The sequence below is a fragment of the Borostomias antarcticus genome, assembly GCF_949987555.1.
Source record: "Borostomias antarcticus genome assembly, chromosome: 11".
Taxonomy (NCBI): domain Eukaryota; kingdom Metazoa; phylum Chordata; class Actinopteri; order Stomiiformes; family Stomiidae; genus Borostomias; species Borostomias antarcticus.
The window spans coordinates 4,775,354-4,792,881 of record NC_140244.1 but is presented as its reverse complement, the minus strand read 5'-3'; the positions used below and the strand labels follow the sequence as shown (position 1 = coordinate 4,792,881).

The 17,528-nt window shown below is 48.1% G+C and overlaps 1 protein-coding gene across 1 annotated transcript in view; it reads right to left on the bottom strand.

Moving 5' to 3' along the window:
* The window catches only part of ca16b (carbonic anhydrase XVI b), a gene marked incomplete at both ends in the record, with an annotated part of 161,492 nt that overhangs the window by 7,087 nt on the left and 136,877 nt on the right, over positions 1-17,528 (bottom strand). The window contains 8 exons of the mRNA XM_084445746.1: positions 579-751; positions 1,153-1,287; positions 1,486-1,620; positions 1,770-1,852; positions 2,315-2,411; positions 6,029-6,120; positions 11,396-11,487; positions 15,436-15,574. Of these exons, the coding sequence (XP_084301872.1) occupies positions 579-751; positions 1,153-1,287; positions 1,486-1,620; positions 1,770-1,852; positions 2,315-2,411; positions 6,029-6,120; positions 11,396-11,487; positions 15,436-15,574 (946 nt within the window). The remainder of the gene's footprint in view (positions 1-578; positions 752-1,152; positions 1,288-1,485; positions 1,621-1,769; positions 1,853-2,314; positions 2,412-6,028; positions 6,121-11,395; positions 11,488-15,435; positions 15,575-17,528) is intronic.

Genomic DNA, 17,528 nt, shown 5'->3' with positions numbered 1-17,528 from the left:
ACCAGTCGCACTATGCAGCATCTATGACGGCTTCTGTGACCTTTCTGACTCTACCCCTTCCTGGCCAATCCTAACCCTTACACGTTTCAGGAGGTGCAAGACACTGTCTGTGACAGTCAAAATCCTATGTCGGGGGTCTGTATTGAGGATAGTAAGGTTAAGCTGGCCTGTAGGGTTAGGGTCAGGGTTAAACTGGCCTGTAGGGTTATGGTTAAGATGACCTGGATGGTTAGGGTTAAGGTGACAGATCTGGAGGGTTAGGGTCAGGGTTAAACTGGCCTGGAGGTTTAGGGGATAGGGTTAAGTTGGGTATGGGTTAGGGTTAGGGGCAGTGCACCAGAGTGGGGCCCATTTTGGAGGTCTGTGTTTAGGAGGGTGAGGGTCAGGTTTAGTGTTAGGGTTCAGCTGACCTGCAGTGCACCAGGATGGGGCCCATGTCGGGGGTCTGTGTTTAGGAGGGTGAGGGTCAGGTTGAGTGTTAGGGTTCAGCTGACCTGCAGTGCACCAGGATTGGGCCCATGTCAGTGGTCTGTGTTTAGGAAGGTGAGGGTCAGGGTGAGTGTTAGGGTTCAGCTGACCTGCAGTGCACCAGGATGGGGCCCATGTCGGGGGTCTGCGCAGCGGAGGAGCGGCTGATGAAGGTGAGGACGGGGAGGGTGTACTCCGGGACCCCCATATCGGGCCACTGGGTGTAGTGGTACTGGAGCACCACCCGCTCGTTCAGACGGCCTCGAGGGTTCCCCTTCTGACCCTGTAACAACATGGTAAGTGATAATAAATGGAATACACTTATATATAGCGCATTTATCCAAAGCGCTTTACAATGAAGGCCTCTCATTCACCCATTCACACCCATTCACACACCAATGGCGGCAGCTGGCATGCAAGGTGCCAGCCTGCTCGTTGGGAGCGATTTGGGATTCCGTGTCTTTGCCCAAGGACACTTCGACATGTGGACAGGAGGAGGCGGGATTTGAACCGCCGACCCTGCGGTCATCGGGCGACCGCTCTACCTCTTGAGCCACAGCATGGCCGCTCGGTTGGGACCCGCGACAACAGGTCCGACAACACAAAGAACATCGTGAACCGCGACAGCAGCACAGCAGGGGGCCGGGGCGGCCGGGCCCCCCAAGGTGCGAGCGACGCCGTTACCTTTTTGACTTTGGTGTTCCGTAGGTGGAAACGGCGCAGCGTGTAGCAGGCGTGCACCTTGGCGCTCTTCAGCGTCACCACGACGTTGCCGTACTCCTCGCTGCTCTCCGTGGGCCAGTACTGGTCGCACTTCCTCTGAGAGACACAACGCCACCCGCCGCCGTGAGAACCCACCCCCACCTCCTCCTCCGACACACACAACAGCTTTAACCGCGGAGAACCGCCGAGGAGCGGCCCCCCACCTCCTCCGACGCACGTGTGCGGCGGTAACCTCGGAAACCCACCTCCGCCGAGCGCGCGACGGTAACCGCGGAAACCGGTCGGGGGACCTACCCGTCCTTTCTCCAGCAGGTTGGTGATCATGACGATGACGCCGGTGTTTTGCTCCCACACCATCCTCCAGAAGTCGTCGAAGGTGGACTTGAGTGGCCCCTGGGCCGCGATGTAGGCCTTGGGCTTGTTGTAGCCCTGCGAGGGGTTAAGGTTAAGGTTAGGGTCAGGGTCAGGGTTAGGGTTCGGGGGGTACAGGGGGAGTACACGCACGTCAAACCACACGGACGCAGGACGAGACAAGGCTAAAAGAGGACGGCGAGCGATGGCGGACGGACGGCACTCACGTCCACGTAGTTGGCGTTGATGTAGTCGCTGTGTTTGGAGTCCTTCCCGGCCAGGGCTCGCAACTTCACTCTGCTGTGGTCATCTAGGAGACACGGACATTCATGTTCACCGTAAACATCCGTTCTGCTTAGTATAACAGAATCAGCTGGGTCTGGTCTGTGTCTGTTCTGTGTCTGTACTGGATCTGTTCTGTGTGTATTGTGTGTGTGTGTGTGTGTGTGTGTTCTGGGCATGTTCTGAGTCTGTTTTGTTTGTGTTCTGTGTCTGTTGTGTGTGAATTCTGTGTGTGTACTGGGTCTATTCTGTGTGCTGTGTGTGTTCTGTGTCTGTTCTGTGTGAATTATGTGTGTGTTCTTGGTCTGCTCTGTGTGTTGTCTGTGTTCTGTGTCTGTTCTGTGTGTTGTGTGTGTAACTGGGTCTGTTCTGTTTGTCGTGTGTGTTCTTGGTCTATTCTGTGTGTTGTGTGTGTAACTGGGTCTGTTCTGTGTGTTGTGTGTGTTCTTGGTCTGTTCTGTGTGTGTTCTGGTCCAGCATGTTGACTCACAGGCCATGATGTTAATATATCTGTTTTTGTGCTTGTTGTCAAGGTGATTAGAATGTTCCGCTGTGATCTTCAAATCTACTGTGATTCGCTGGACCTCCTAGAGAGAGAGAGATAGAGAGAGAGGGGGGGGGGCAGAGGGAGAGAGTGAGATGGAGGAAGAGAGAGTGAGAGAGAGGGAGAGAGAGGGAGAGAGAGACAAAGGGAGCGAATGAGATGGAGGGAGAGAGAGTGAGAGGTCGAAGGAAGGGGAGAGAGAGAGAGAGAGTGAGGGAGAGTGGGAGACGGAGGAAGAGAGAGTGAGAGATGGAAGGATAGAGAGAGAGATGGGTGGAGTAGAGAGGAGACAGAGCAGAGGGAGATGAGGGGGTTATGCAGACAGACTGACCAGATTATATGAAGCATTACACGGTATTATATCCCTCCCTAAGTAATCAATTACTCCATACCAAACTACTCCCTAATATTCCCTATCTACCATAGTTGACTTTTTGAATTCATCAGTGACACCTGGAAAAAAAGAGCTTTAAATTGTATTCGATTTTAATGTGATTATAACCCAGCTGGTGTGTGTGTGGGTGTGTGTGTGTGTGTGTGTGTGTGTGTGTGTGTGTGTGTGAATTGACTGGGGATGAGGTATGAATAATTGATGTTCACATGCAGCCCAGTGGATGACCCCAATTAAGGAGGGTCCTGGGGGAGCGGTAGATCGGCACCTCCGCCCGGTCAGACTCACGCTGCTCCTGACCAGCCAACCAGCAACTAGACCTCCTTTAATTAACCTCTCTCTCCCAGCCATCTGCTCCAGCACGTCCACACACACACACACACACACACACACACACACGCACACGCACACATACGCACAAACACACACGCACACACACGCACACACACACACACACACACGCACACACATGCATGCACTCACGTGCACTCACACACTCACACACGCACACACACACACGCATGCATTCACATTCACATGCACACACACTCACACACACACACACACACACACACACACACACACACACACACACGCACACATGTTTATGAAAACACACATACTCACACACTTATGGGTACACTGTACACGCATACTCACACACCTAGGGATACACTGTACACGCATACTCACACACTTATGGATACACTGTACACGCATACTCACACATATGAAATACACACATGCACACACATACACACACATGCACACACGTTTATGAAAACACACTTATGGATACACTGTACACGCGTACTCACACACACATGAAATACACACATGCACACATACAGTACACACATGCACACTCGCTCTCCCTTACTGACCTTTCCTCTGCCGTTACGTCACGCCCCATGGCTGCGTACTGACAGACGGAGCCTGAGAATAGCTGAGCGTAATTGGAGGAAAGGCAGACTCCGAGAGGACCTTCTTCATTTCCACATTCTCTTCTTTCCACATTCTCTTCCTGCCTATCTGCTTCTAAAACTGCTTTCTTCCGCTCTAAAACTCTAGCCTCTGCTTCAAATCCTAAAAAACCCTTTGAAACCTTCTCTTCACTACTCTAGCCCCCACCTCCTACTCCCAACTCCTCCCTTCTCCCTGATGATTTCGCCAACTTCTTTGACAAGAAAGTTAACGATATCAGATCCTTTCTTCCATCCCCCAGTCAACGCTCCGTGCACCAACCTCACCTCCCCACCCTCACCCTCTCTTCCCTCTCTGCTACCCCCCTCCTGTCCACGCCCCACCTTATCCCCCTTTTCTCCCCTCTCCCCCAACGTGGTCCTCAACCTTAAGTAACATCTAACAGCTCCACCACGTGCTCCCTAGACCCTGTTCCCTCCACTCTCCTTCAGTCTGTTGCACCCAGTCCTCCCCTTCCTAAACCACCTCATCAATGCATCTCTTACCAGGATGCTTTCCCTCTGCTTTCAAGACTGCCAGAGTCACACCCCTCCTGAAGAAACTATCTCTCGACCCCTCTGATGTCAAAGACTACAGACCAGTTTCCCTTCTATCCTTTCTATCTTAAACACTTGAACGTGCTATCTTTAACCAACCGTCTTCGTACCTCCACCACCGCCCTACTTGCAGTGACAGAGTCACTCCATGCCGCGAGCGCGAACTCCCTCTCTTCTGTCCTGATACTCCTAGACCTGTGAGCAGCATTTGATAGGGTAGACCCCCAGATCCAAGGCGTCACTGGCTCTACACGCTCCCTGTTTGGATCCTACCTGACGGGCCGCTCCTACCAGGTGACATGAAGAGGGTCGACGTCGGAACTGCTTAGTCTGACTACGGGGGTTCCACAAGGGTCTGTCCTGGGTCCTCTCCTGTTTTCCCTCTACACTACATCTCTGGGCTCTGTCATTCGCTCGCATGGCTTCTCCTATCACTGCTATGCCGATGTAACCCAACTGGTCCTGTCCTTTCCCCCTTCTGATACACAAGTGGAGACACGCATAGCTGCGTGCTTGGCTGACATCTTGGAGTGGATGACAACACATCACCTCAAGCTCAACCTAGACAAGACTGAGCTGCTGTTCCTCCCGGGGAAGGGCTGCCCGCACCGGGACCTGGCCATCTCCATTGAAGACACAGTGGTGATGCCGACTTGGACTGCAAGGAATCTGAGTGTGAACCTGGATGACCAACTGTCGTTCTCCGCACATATCACATCCATCACACGCTCCTGCATAGTCATGCTCTAAAACATCAGGAGGAATCGTTCTTTCATCACTGATGAAACGCAGGCGCAGGTGCTCATCCAGGCCCTGGTCATCTCCTGCCTGGACTACTGCAACTCCCTCCTTGGTGGAGCCCCGATGTCAGCCATTAAACCCCTGGAACTTGTCCAGAAAGCTGCTGTTCGCCTGGTGTTCAACTACCCCAAGTTCTCCCACACAACTTCCCTTCTCCGTTCCCTAGACTGGCTCCCTGTAGCGGCTCGCATCCAGTCTGGCACCAGCCTACAGGGCAATGAAAGGAACTGCCCCCTCCTACCTTCAGGCCATGGTCAAACCCTATACCCCCTCCCAACTGTTACACTCTGCTACCTCGGGTTGACTGGTTGCCCTGTCACTCCCAGGCCCCTGCAGTCGATCAACACGGTCACGGCTCTTCTCTGTCCTGCAGTGGTGGAACGAACTGCCCACTGATGTCAGGACAGCAGAGTCGCTGCCCATCTTTCGTCGCAGGCTCAAAACTAATCTCTTCAAGAAGTACTACAACGATCCTCCCTCTTAAGCACCTATTGTATTTTAGATTGCTATTCTTGCCCTTTGCCTTCAGCACTAGATTACAGTATGCTCTTAGTCACTTCTTTTAGAAAGGAGATGCACTTCTGGCAAGTACGGTGGTAGTACATACATTGGCTTTTCCAACGTTAAATGAAATTATTGTTAGTCGCTTTGGATAAAAACTTCAGCTAAATGACTGTAATGAAATGTAATGTAATGAAACGCATCCATACTCACACACATGGATATAAACATCCTCACACACACACACACACACACAAATGGAATGCACAAATACTCACAGAAACAAAATACGCACACATTCACACACTTAACAAATGTGTGAACCGTATGCTAATAGCGTACATGTACAGAGCATTAGCTTAGTCATGTAGCTGCCATTTTAAAATCCAGAAAGAAGAGACATATACTGTATGTAGACACAGTCCCTGGTCAGAGAGTGGCTCCTACCTCAAACTCCTGGGAGAAGCCGTGCAGGTTGTTGTTGTACAGCTCCATGATGTGTTTGATGAAGCGTCTCACTGGGATGGCGTCCATGGCGTCTGGAACACAGAAACAACACACTTAGAAGGGGGCGACTGAACCAATCACTAAAGCAGGTGTGAATACATTTAACTGCATGTGTGTGTGTGTGTGTGTGTGTGTGTGTGTGTGTGTGTGTGTGTGTGTATGTAGTGAAGTGTGATTATGGGAATGCAAGAGAACATAAACATTATGTTCCAGGTCCGCTACTGTGGTAAAAAAGTTGGATGGATGGATGGATGGATGGATGGATGGATGGATGGATGGATGGATGGATGGATGGATGGATGGATGGATGGATGGATGGATGGATGGATGGATGGATGGATGGATGGATGGATGGATGGATGGATGGATGGATGGATGGATGGATGGATGGATGGATGGATGGATGGATGGATGGATGGATGGATGGATGGATGGATGGATGGATGGATGGATGGATGGATGGATGGATGGATGGATGGATGGATGGATGGATGGATGGATGGATGGATGGATGGATGGATGGATGGATGGATGGATGGATGGATGGATGGATGGATAGATAGATAGATAGATAGATAGATAGATAGATAGATAGATAGATAGATAGATAGATAGATAGATAGATAGATAGATAGATAGATAGATAGATAGATAGATAGATAGATAGATAGATAGATAGATAGATAGATAGATAGATAGATAGATAGATAGATAGATAGATAGATAGATAGATAGATAGATAGATAGATAGATAGATAGATAGATAGATAGATAGATAGATAGATAGATAGATAGATAGATAGATAGATAGATAGATAGATAGATAGATAGATAGATAGATAGATAGATAGATAGATAGATAGATAGATAGATAGATAGATAGATAGATAGATAGATAGATAGATAGATAGATAGATAGATAGATAGATAGATAGATAGATAGATAGATAGATAGATAGATAGATAGATAGATAGATAGATAGATAGATAGATAGATAGATAGATAGATAGATAGATAGATAGATAGATAGATAGATAGATAGATAGATAGATGGATAGATCAGTCTGTAGATCTATCTGATCAGCCTGCAATCAGCCGACCAATCAGAGCAACTGTCTACATCTCCAATAGAAAAGACCTGCCTTACCGAAAATGATGTCCTCAAAACAAACTGGAGTAGACAATCAAATCAAAACAAAACATTCAACACCCCATTAGGAAGGACCGCGAAGGATTGCAATGCAGATTTTTCTCTTTCAAATTGATTTTTCTCTTTTCCTCCCACTTTTAGCAACAAAACCTGGACGAATGTCTTGAGCGCAGAGTTTAGAGACTGACTCAAACCTGGACGAATGTCTTGAGCGTTTAGAAACTGACTCAAACCTGGACGAATGTCTTGAGCACAGAGTTTAGAGACTGACTCAAACCTGGACGAATGTCTTGAGCACAGAGTTTAGAAACTGACTCAAACCTGGAGGAACGTCTTCAGTCTCTGGTTGAGCGCAGCGTTTAGAGACTGACTCAAACCTGGAGGAACGTCTTCAGTCTCTGGTTGAGCGCAGCGTTTAGAGACTGACTCAAACCTGGAGGAACGTCTTCAGTCTCTGGTTGAGCGCAGCGTTTAGAGACTGACTCAAACCTGGAGGAACGTCTTCAGTCTCTGGTTGAGCGCAGCGTTTAGAGACTGACTCGTGAGTCTAACACCAACACAGCTGCACAGATCCAATTGTCCCATCTCTTGCCTGGACATGCAGAGCCGTGACAATGAATGACAATGGATGACGATGGATGACGATGGATGATGATGTGCTCTCAGCTGTTCAAAGTCGTCTTCATCTAGCAGCTCCTGGTGAATAATGATGTGGTTTGCTAATGGTTGGACACAGTAATTACACCTCCGCGTTCGTTCAGTGACGTTTCTGGCGCCAGGTCTTAAGCAGCCACTGGCGCTAACAAGCTGGATTGGGTAATAGGAGTGTTTAGAGGGGAGCAGCTGTGTCAGCCAATCCCCCATCACGCATTAGCTGCACACACACACACACACACACACACACACACACACAAACACACACACAAACACACACACACCCTCAGCCAGTCCCCGATCACACATTAGCTGCTGGCCAATACCAGAGCCAATCTTCGCTCACAGCTGGGGCCATGCACGCATGCAAGCATGAACACACCCACACACACACACACACACACACGCACACACACACACACACTTACTTTCCTCTCCTGTCTTTGTTCTTTTGTCACTGTGTGCACGTATGTACGTATTATTACCCAGACAGCCTGTACAGTATGTATGTATGTATATGTATGTATACTCATATACTTATAGTATATCATATATATATATATATATATATTTATACAGACTGAATGTATGCAGGTACATACAGTATATATCTTGTCCTATTCTATACTGCACAGTTACTGTACATATGTATATAGATACACTGTATATAGACCTGATGGTATCCCATTTTTCATGCTGCTATCTAGTGTCTCTTTCTTTTTTTGTTACTCTGTATCTTGTGTTTCTCTCCCTTCCAAATTTTCTGTAATTTTCAACTGCTGAAAAGCCACATTTTCCCCTGGGTGAATCAAGAGTCTTATCTTATCTATATTATCTTACTATTGAAAATTTAATCTATTGAAATGATTCATTCAGTTCATCAAAATGATTCATTCAGTTCATCAAAATGATTCATTCAGTTCATCAACAATGCTGTTTAGATAAGAGGGCAGGACGTAATTTGATTGACTGATTTGAACTGTGAGTTCAGTGCAGCTTTTGGGGGGAGTGAGAGACACACCCATCCAGTCCTCTCCGGTCACACTATTCCTCATAAAATGTCTGCGACATACAGTAAAACTGCTTAGCATTTCCAAACCTATAAAACAATCACCATTAACTCCAACCCCTGAACCTGAACACTCACTTCATCTCCTAACCCGAGCTGCTCTTTACCGACTCACCAACGCAGAGACAGATGACTGGTTTTCTCTGAGAGGAGAGCAGACAGCAGGAGACTAGAGCTGTGTTCGGAATCGCTCCCTCGTTCCCCCACTCCCTATTCCCTATATGGGGTTCACCAGGTAGTGAACTACCTAGTGAATGGAGAAAATGTAGGGTACATGCACTGTTCCCTGCAAATCAAGGTGAATTGTGGGTAATAAATAGTGGACTATATATATATAACTATATATATATATAACGAAAATTCCGTGGAGAATTCGGACACTACAAACAAAATGGCTGAGGCCCTATATAGTGCACTATATAATGAATAGGGAGCGATTCCGAACACAGAGTGGACGGGAGAGGAGATTCAGATAGCAGCTGTTTTCTTTAAAGCAATACATAGCGTTTTCTCGGAACTGCGCCCCCACAGGCTCTGCAAGTAAGTGCACTGTCGAACTGTCGTAACGTTATCAGATTGTCTTTTTCTTTTTCTGGCCTCCTCTGTGATGTTTCGCTTCGGTTTTCTCACCTCCGTCATGATATCATTAAGCTAAAAGAACGCATGATATCCATAGACACCAGAATAGTTAGCTACTACTGTGTTGTTTAAGCACAACGTTGAGCATGCACACTTCGACTGAATGCTGCGTCCCGGGGGCGTGAGTTTTAAAAGGTAATAAATGTCAATGTATTATCTTTCTGAGTAGACTGTTTGGACGATTCAGCTTACTTTTAGTAAATCTGATTGGAGAATTAGCACCAGACATGTTTGTAAAGGTCCAAATATCGCAATGTATTGCTTTAATCGAGGTATCAGAGCCTTCAGACGGGCTAGAGTCAGCTAGAGCCACTCGGCTTTAAACCGTACAGTAAAGCACTGATATTGACTAGCTGGCTGCCATGTCGCTGCTAACGCTATATATTTATATCAAATATATATATTTTGAATAAAATTTCTATGATTTTTGCTTTTTTGGGTGAGGTTTTCAAATAAGTCCTATCGGGTTTCTTACCTCACCTGCACACATCTCAATTTATATCAAATGTTTGTTTTTTTATATGAATATTTGTGCAAAATAAACTATAAACGCTACACAGAGCCCTGAGTGTAGAGAGATCCCAGCCAGAACTCTCAATCAGCACACCTCACACTTATCATGCCAATCACCTGGGAGCTGTGAGTACACTGCCTTTCATGTTCTCTCATTGTACCCTGCGATGAGACCAAATATACATTTCCAACCTTGGTTGGACAGTTAAGTTCTACCTAATCCGGGATTGATAGATAATGACTTCCTCCAGCTCAAACATTGAAGATACGCTACTCAGAGATATGAAACGGATGATTCACAGAAAAGGATTTGAGATTTCGTCATCAGTAGTGTAAGCTTTGAGCGGACATCCGCGTGTGCGTTCACATTTTTTGTGACCGCGCAGACTATGCCCCCAGTGGACAATGGAGGTAGTGTAAACATAGCCCCTACGCGTCCGCAGCTGTCCGCAGGGAGTATAACCCAAGCTTGAGACTACTGTTAGTCTGCTGAAAAGCTCAGCCTGTAGACCACCATCTTTTTGTTTTAAATGTCCTTTTTTGCATTTCGTTTTATATGACCTTTTATGTGTTGCACTTTGTCTTGATGCTTTTAACGTCTCATGTAAAGCACTTTGAATTGCCTTGTTGCTGAAATGTGCTATACAAATAAACTTGCCTTGCCTTGCCTAAAAAAGCTCTCAACAGAGCAACCACTGATCACCTCAGGTTCAAAAGACAGAATTTAGAAGGAAACAAAATCAACTAAAAGTTATCTTGTTCTTCAATGTTTCTAGATAACAGTAGTAACCGCATACCTGATTTCTTTAACAGGACAAGACTGAAGGTATGTGGTGTGATGGGGTGTGTGGGTGGATTAGGGGGTAGGATTAAGGTTAGGGTGTGACCAGGGATGGTGTATGTGTGTGTGTGTGTTTGTGTGTGTGTGTGTGTGTGTGTGTGTGTGTGTGTGTGTGCGTGTGTGTGTGAGGTTAGGGTGTGGTGTGACCAGGGATGGTGTGTGTGTGTGTGCGCGCGCATGTGCGTGTGTGTGTGTCTATGTGTGTGTGTGTGTGTGTGTGTGAGGTTAGGGTATGGTGTGACCAGGGATGTGTGTGTGTGTGTGTGTGTGTGTGTGTGTGTGTGTGTGTGTGGTTAGGGTGTGGGATGGTGTCTGTGTGTGCATGCCTGCGTGTGTGAGGTTAGGGTGTGGTGTGTGTGTGTGTGTGTGTGTGTGCGTGCGTGTGTGTGTGTCTGTGTGTGCATGTGTGTGTGAGGTTAGGGTGTGTGGGCATGGCTCACCTAGGATGGGGATGACTGGAATGTTCTCATTGGCCACCACTCTGGGAGAGCTGTTGTCCTCCACGTAGAAATGAGCTGTCTGGAAGAACCTCCTGCAACATCAACAACAACAACAACAATGACCCACAGGACAGACGCTTCACATTAGCTCACTACATCACATCTATCTGACATGGCCCGTCACAGTCTTCAAAGTCACCATTGGCGCACCATTAGCATAGCAGAGGAGTTAGCACAGCAGAAGAGTTAGAACAGCAGAAGAGTTAGCACATCAGAAGTATTAGCACAGAAGAGGAGTTAGCATAGCAGAGGAGTTAGTACCGAAGAGGAGTAAGCATAGCAGAGGAGTTCGCACCGAAGAGGAGTTAGCATAGCAGAGGAGTTAGCACCGAAGAGGAGTTAGCATAGCAGAGGAGTAAGCACCGAAGAGGAGTTAGCATAGCAGAGGAGTTAGTACCGAAGAGGAGCTAGAACAGCTGAAGAGTTAGCACAGAAGAGGAGCTAGAACAGCAGAAGAGTTAGCACAGAAGAGGAGCTAGAACAGCAGAAGAGTTAGCACGGAAGAGGAGCTAGAACAGCTGAAGAGTTAGCACGGAAGAGGAGCTAGAACAGCAGAAGAGTTAGCACAGAAAAGGAGTCAGAACCGCAAAAGAGTTAGTTCACAAGAGTTAGAACAGAAGAGGAGTTAGCACACCGTGCTCAGCTGGAGACTGACTACAACAGCACCTGCATAGGGAGTCAGTGAAATGGGACCGGATTGAGGCTACAGACCAGCTGATGTCACACATGAGTACTCAGCAGCGTGTGGAAATGCAGAGTGAGCTGACCACAGGGAACAGGTAAACAACATGCACCACAGATTTAGACCTGACTCATACTGCAAAACAGAGCGACACCGTCCTAACACTACCCTCCTTCAAAACAATCATGCTGCAGCTGGCACATCAGTGTTTTTCCAGATCTTGTTATAAAATGTTTTAAAGTAATTCAAAAGACAATTTCTTGACTGATTGCCAACAGATTTCCTTCTGTGCGTCTGAGCCCTGAGAGAAGCCATCCAACCATCAATGAGCAACTTCCCTTTGATTGTCCTGCATCAGGAAATAACACACAACCCAAACCAACTATCCTAGCAGCACGATCCACGATGCTACCATCTCACCAGGCTTCTCCTACCTGTACTAACCCTCACCCTAACCCCATGTTCCTACCTGTACTAACCCTAACCCCATATTCCTACCTGTACTAACCCTAACCCCATGTTCCTACCTGTACTAACCCTAACCCCATATTCCTACCTGTACTAACCCTAACCCCATGTTCCTACCTGTACTAACCCTAACCCCATGTTCCTACCTGTACTAACCCTAACCCTAACCCCATGTTCCTACCTGTACTAACCCTAACCCCATGTTCCTACCTGTACTAACCCTCACCCTAACCCCATGTTCCTACCTGTACTAACCCTAACCCCATGTTCCTACCTGTACTAACCCTAACCCTAACCCCATGTTCCTACCTGTACTAACCCTAACCCCATATTCCTACCTGTACTAACCCTAACCCCATGTTCCTACCTGTACTAACCCTAACCCTAACCCAGTATTCCTACCTGTACTAACCCTAACCCCATGTTCCTACCTGTACTAACCCTAACCCCATATTCCTACCTGTACTAACCCTAACACCATATTCCTACCTGTACTAACCCTAACCCTAACCCCATATTCCTACCTGTACTAACCCTAACCCTAACCCCATGTTCCTACCTGTACTAACCCTAACCCCATGTTCCTACCTGTACTAACCCTAACCCCATGTTCCTACCTGTACTTGATGCAGAGCACAGAACAGATGCTGGTCATTCTTGTTGTGGAGGAGAGACGGACAAAGAGAGAGGAAATAGGAAAACAGGCTAAACAGCATTTGTAGTGAATTACAGAGAGAGAGGGAGACGGAGAGAGAGAGACAGAGAGATGGAAACAGAGATAGAAAGAATGAGAGACATATAGAGGGAGAGAGAGAGGGAGAGAGAGAGAGAGAGAGAGAGAGAGAGAGGTGGAAATGAGAGTGTGGCTTCCTTGGCTTAAATCATAGCCTCCTCCCCTCTAACCTATTAACTCCCAGTGTGTGTGTATGTGTGTGTGTGTGTGTGTGTGTGTGTGTGTGTGTGTGTGTGTGTGGAGGGGGGGGGGGGGATTATCCCATCTGATTGGACAACAGCCCAACAAATCAAATGGTCCAACACCTCCCCGGCTGCCCCTGGCTCAGAGGGGGCGGTACTACAGAGGTGGTGTGTGTGTGTGTGTGTGTGTGTGTGTGTGTGTGTGTGTGTGTGTGTGTGTGTGCACGTGTGTGGGAGCATGCATGTGTAACTGGCTTTACAGATGCATAGAAGGACATTTGATATGGTGTGGACCAACCAGAACAAACCCCGGAGCCAGCAGAGATATCAAACTGAGCACTGGGATGTCTCTAACAGAGATATCAGACTGAGCACTGGGATATATCTAACAGTGATATCAGACTGAGCACTGGGATGTCTCTATAGATAAATCAAACTGAACTCTGGGATGTCTCTATAGAGAAATCAAACTGAACTCTGGGATGTCTCTATAGAGAAATCAAACTGAACTCTGGGATGTCTCTATAGAGAAATAAAACTGGAATGTCTACTGTAACAATCACATCATACCCAATTAAACAGAATACAAAGATGAGTAAACCCAGTGAAATGAACTGGACTGGGAGACAACACATCTCTTCTCCTCAAACACCCCCTCACTGTCTGACTGGGGAGACTTGGAGGGAGAGAGAGAGATGGAGAGAGAGAGAGAGAGAAAGAGGGAGAGAGAGAGAGAGAGACAGTGAGAGAGAGGAAGGGAGAGAGAGACAGAGGGAGAGAGAGAGAGAGAGGGAGACAGAGGGAGAGAGAGATGGAGGGAGAGAGAGAGATGGAGGGAGAGAGAGATAGAGGGAGAGAGAGAGAGTTAGAGAGAGGACGGGAGAGAGAGACAGAGGGAGAGAGAGAGAGAGAGAGACAGAGAGAGAGAGAGAGCTGGAGAGAGGGAGGGATAGAGAGATGGAGGGAGAGAGATGAGAGAGACAGAGTGAGTGAGAGAGAGAGAGGGGGAGATGGATGGAGAGAGAGAGAGAGAGAGAGAGTGAGAGAAGGGGTGGGCAGAGAGAGAGATCATCTGCTCTTTCATCACAGTCCATCCCCTCAGGGTGGGCAGCCTTTGTCTGGGAGCTGTCAAACACACACACACACACACACACACACACACACACACACACACACACACACACTCAGATTCTTAGATGCCCTCATAAGTATGCTGCGCATGGGATGGGTATGTCATTAGTAATGGCTTCCACGGCTGTGCAGAAAAAGACAGTTGAAACTGAAGAAAGAAAAAACAAAACACAGCAGCCTCAAAGAACGAGCAGCCATCCATAGAGAGAATGTGCACCTGAAGAGCAGCTTAGTAATTCCATTAGGGGTAGGGGTAGGGGTAGGGGTAGGGGTAGGGGTAGGGGTAGGGGTAGGGGTCGGGGTAGGGGTAGGGGTAGGGGTAGGGGTAGGGGTAGGGGTAGGGGTAGGGGTGATAGTTGGGGAGGGGGGTTAGAGGAATGTAAGTGAAGTATGAGGGTGTAGTAATGTGTATTGTTGTGTTGTTGTAGCTCATTAGACAGCAGCACTGTGCCGTTAATGAGTGTAGTCAGCAGCGCTGATGAGTACACAGCTGGGCTCCTCTGGCTCGGCAGGGGCCTCGGGCCCCCACCACCACCACGCCCCCCCCCCACACACACACACCACCACGCCCCCCCCACACACACACCACCACCACCACCACGCCCCCCACACACACACACCACCACCACCACGGCCCCCCCCACACACACCACCATCACCACCTCACCCCCGAGACAGAGAGACAGGGCCGGAGGAGGAGAGAGAAGGAATACTGCCATGGAAGCAGCACACACACACACACACACACACACACACACACACACACACACACACACATAGTTACCTCCAGTAGAGCAGAACAGCCAGCAGCATGACCAGGCACAGCAGAGTGAGGGCCGAGACCACCGCCAGGGGCACGATCCACTCCACAGGGCTCGTCCCGGGGTGGGGGCTCCGGGTCAGGTTGGACACGCTGGTCCTGTCTGGGGCGGGGGGGGGGGGGTGAGGTGGGGGCATCGGTCACTTAAAGCTGCATTCATTGATTCCGTTTTACCACTAGATGACAGTTAAAGCTACGTGAGATATCTCGGCACTTTGGCAGTCCCTCCGGACGTGATAAAATGGGCACTGCGTTTTAAGAACCACATTTCCCACAATTCCCCACTCACTCGCCGTAATGAAAAAATAAACTGAGCTGGGAAAAAAATATGATAGCAAATGTGCGTGGAGCAGACTGGATTGGAAGATTATCGCTACTTCAGTGAACTTTCTGGAAGGATGACTTCAATGCAGCTAAATACCGGTCTTCTTTCTTTTGTGTTTGTTGTCTTCCTGATATTGTGACACGCAAAACGCATTATTTCCGCTTCCACCACAAGATTTCCCATCAGTGTGCTAGCCATACACCGAAATTGCAGTCTCATGTCATGAAAACGATTGTTGGGGTCTTGCTAAGGCCAATTCATGAATTCACGAATGGCCAGAGCCATATAAGGCACGGGGGGGGGGGCGGAGCAAAGGCACGGGGGGGGGGGGGGGGCGGAGCAAAGGCGCGGGGGGGGGGGCGGAGCAAAGGCACGGGGGGGGGGGGGGGCGTAGCAAAGGCACGGGGGGGGGCGGAGCCAAGGCACGGGGGAGCTATCGGTAACACGGGCGGAAACGCTGGAATAACAACAGCCAGGCGACCGGTGGGGATGAGTCACTGACGCAGGACGCTATCAGGATGTCTCAGTGAAACAGCCTGATATCGGGTGGTTTTATTTCGTTTTGATTTGATTTGATTAAATGTTTTTTTTTTATTTAGTTCTGACAATGTGAATAAAATCAATGAACGCAGCTTTAACGCACGGTCGCTGAGAAAATCAACAACGAGCTCTGCTCTGCGCTGCGTGGCGTACTCCTGTCTCCAGAAGCAGCGCTGCCGTCGATCAGGAAGTTAGCTCTCTGGGCCCTGAGGCTCTGGAGCCATTACTCTCCATGAAGAGGATAGTGATACAGCAGGCACTCTGCCATTCACAAAACACACATCCTGGGAACGGCTTTCTCCCTGGCGGCCAATTCCTTCCGCTAAGAGGCTTCTAGTAAACCCTGAGGCAGGTTCTCTTGCAGAACCGGGTTCTACTGATATGCAGATTTGGAGCTTTCTGTCTAAGACTGGAGGAAGGCACTTCCTTTCGAGCTCTAATGGTAAATGGACTGTACTTATATAGCGCTTTTCCACCTTAGCGGCACTCAAAGCGCTTTACAATGGCCTCTCATTCACCCATTCACACACACATTCACACACCAATGGCGGTAGCTGCCATGCAAGGTGCTAACCTGCTCATTGGGAGCAATTTGGGGTTAGGTGTCTTGCTCAAGGACACTTTGACATGTGGACAGTCGGAGCTGAGATTCGAACCGCTGACCCTTCGATCATTGAACGACCCGCTCTACCAACTGAGCTACAGCCGCCCCATATATTAGACATGGTAAGCAAATCATGATAAATGAAGGTACAGCTGGTTATTAGCAAGGACCCTCACGATACAATACCTATCACGATACACGGGTCACAATACGATTATATCTCAAACACGTTGCAATGCGAGATACTCTACATATTGCGATACATTGTGATACTCTACATGATTTACTGAAAATGTAAAGACAGAACTGAAAATACAACTCCATCCCTCGCTCCCTGGAGGTGATCCCAAGGGGGGAGGGAATGTAAGGACATTTTAAATCTGAAATTTAAAATATGAATAAAGTATCGCCGATTGAAATATATCCCGTACCACCCGTCTCAGTAACAGTTTTTTTCCACAGGCAGTTAGGCTGATGAATCACTGATGCTCCTACTTTTGCTCTATGCACTTTAATGTCTCTTTGTAATGTCTTAATTTCTTATTGTCGTATTTCGTAGTGTCTATAGTGTCTTAATGTCTTATTTTG